Here is a 944-nt window from a genome sequence, read left to right as displayed (position 1 = left end):
GGTTATGGTACAACACAAGTGATGAACCTCGTTTGCTGGGTTTCAGCGATAGCGATTGGGCAGGCAGTGTAGATGATCGTAAGAGCACAACAGGTCATGTGTTCTTTTTCGGAAACAGTGTGATCAGCTGGAACTCAAAGAAACACCCGACAGTTGCATTATCTACCGCAGAAGCTGAGTACAATGCAGTAACATCAGCAGCGTGTCAAGGTGTTTGGTTAAGACGTTTGTTGCAAGAGTTAAATGTGGAGCAGAAAGAACCTGTTGTGCTCTTACGATCATCTACACTGCCTGCCCAATCGCTATCGCTGAAACCCAGCAAACGAGGTTCATCACTTGTGTTGTACCATAACCCATAACTTGATGTTGCTGCAATGTAGCGAAGAATTCTCTTTGCTGCTCCCATGTGTTGTTTAGTTGGATTTTGCATAAACCTTGCAACTAACCCAACTGCATGTGCGACATCTGGCCTTGTGTGCGTCAAGTACATCAAGCCACCTATTAGACTTCTGAATTGAGTCACATTTGCTGCTCCACTTCCATCATTTGCTGTCAACTTCTCGTTTGTATTCATAGGGGTTTGTACAGCATTACAACCCTTTAACCCGAACTTGGCGACCAAATCATTGGCATACTTCCGCTGAGAAATAAAGATTTTTCCATTCTCTTGTTCAACTTCCAGCCCTAGGAAGTAATGCAACTCTCCCAGATCTGTCATCTCAAAGATTGACATCATTTGCTCCTTGAACTCTTTAACCATTGCATCATTAGTACCAAAATAAATCATGTCATCAACATACAAACACACAACCATAGATCTTTGTCTCCCTTACGTTTGACATATAGGCTGGGCTCATTTTTGCTTCGCTCAAAACCCAATTTCTGGAAATGTGAATCAATCTTGCTATACCAAGCACGTGGAGCTTGCTTCAATCCGTATAATG

General features: G+C 42.8%; 1 protein-coding gene across 1 annotated transcript; it reads right to left on the bottom strand.

The window, feature by feature from the left end:
* Window positions 1–205: 205 nt before the first annotated feature.
* Window positions 206–760, bottom strand: LOC109116843 (uncharacterized mitochondrial protein AtMg00810-like). The gene has a single exon (XM_019202977.1). It carries the CDS (start codon window positions 758–760, stop codon window positions 206–208), a length of 555 nt encoding a protein of 184 aa, XP_019058522.1.
* Between the last annotated feature and the right edge of the window lie 184 nt (window positions 761–944).

This window comes from Tarenaya hassleriana, unplaced genomic scaffold (genome assembly GCF_000463585.1).
Source record: "Tarenaya hassleriana unplaced genomic scaffold, ASM46358v1 Cleome271, whole genome shotgun sequence".
Taxonomy (NCBI): Eukaryota; Viridiplantae; Streptophyta; class Magnoliopsida; order Brassicales; family Cleomaceae; genus Tarenaya; species Tarenaya hassleriana.
Note: the sequence above shows the minus strand (reverse complement) of the source record. Positions and strands in the feature narration are given on the sequence as shown.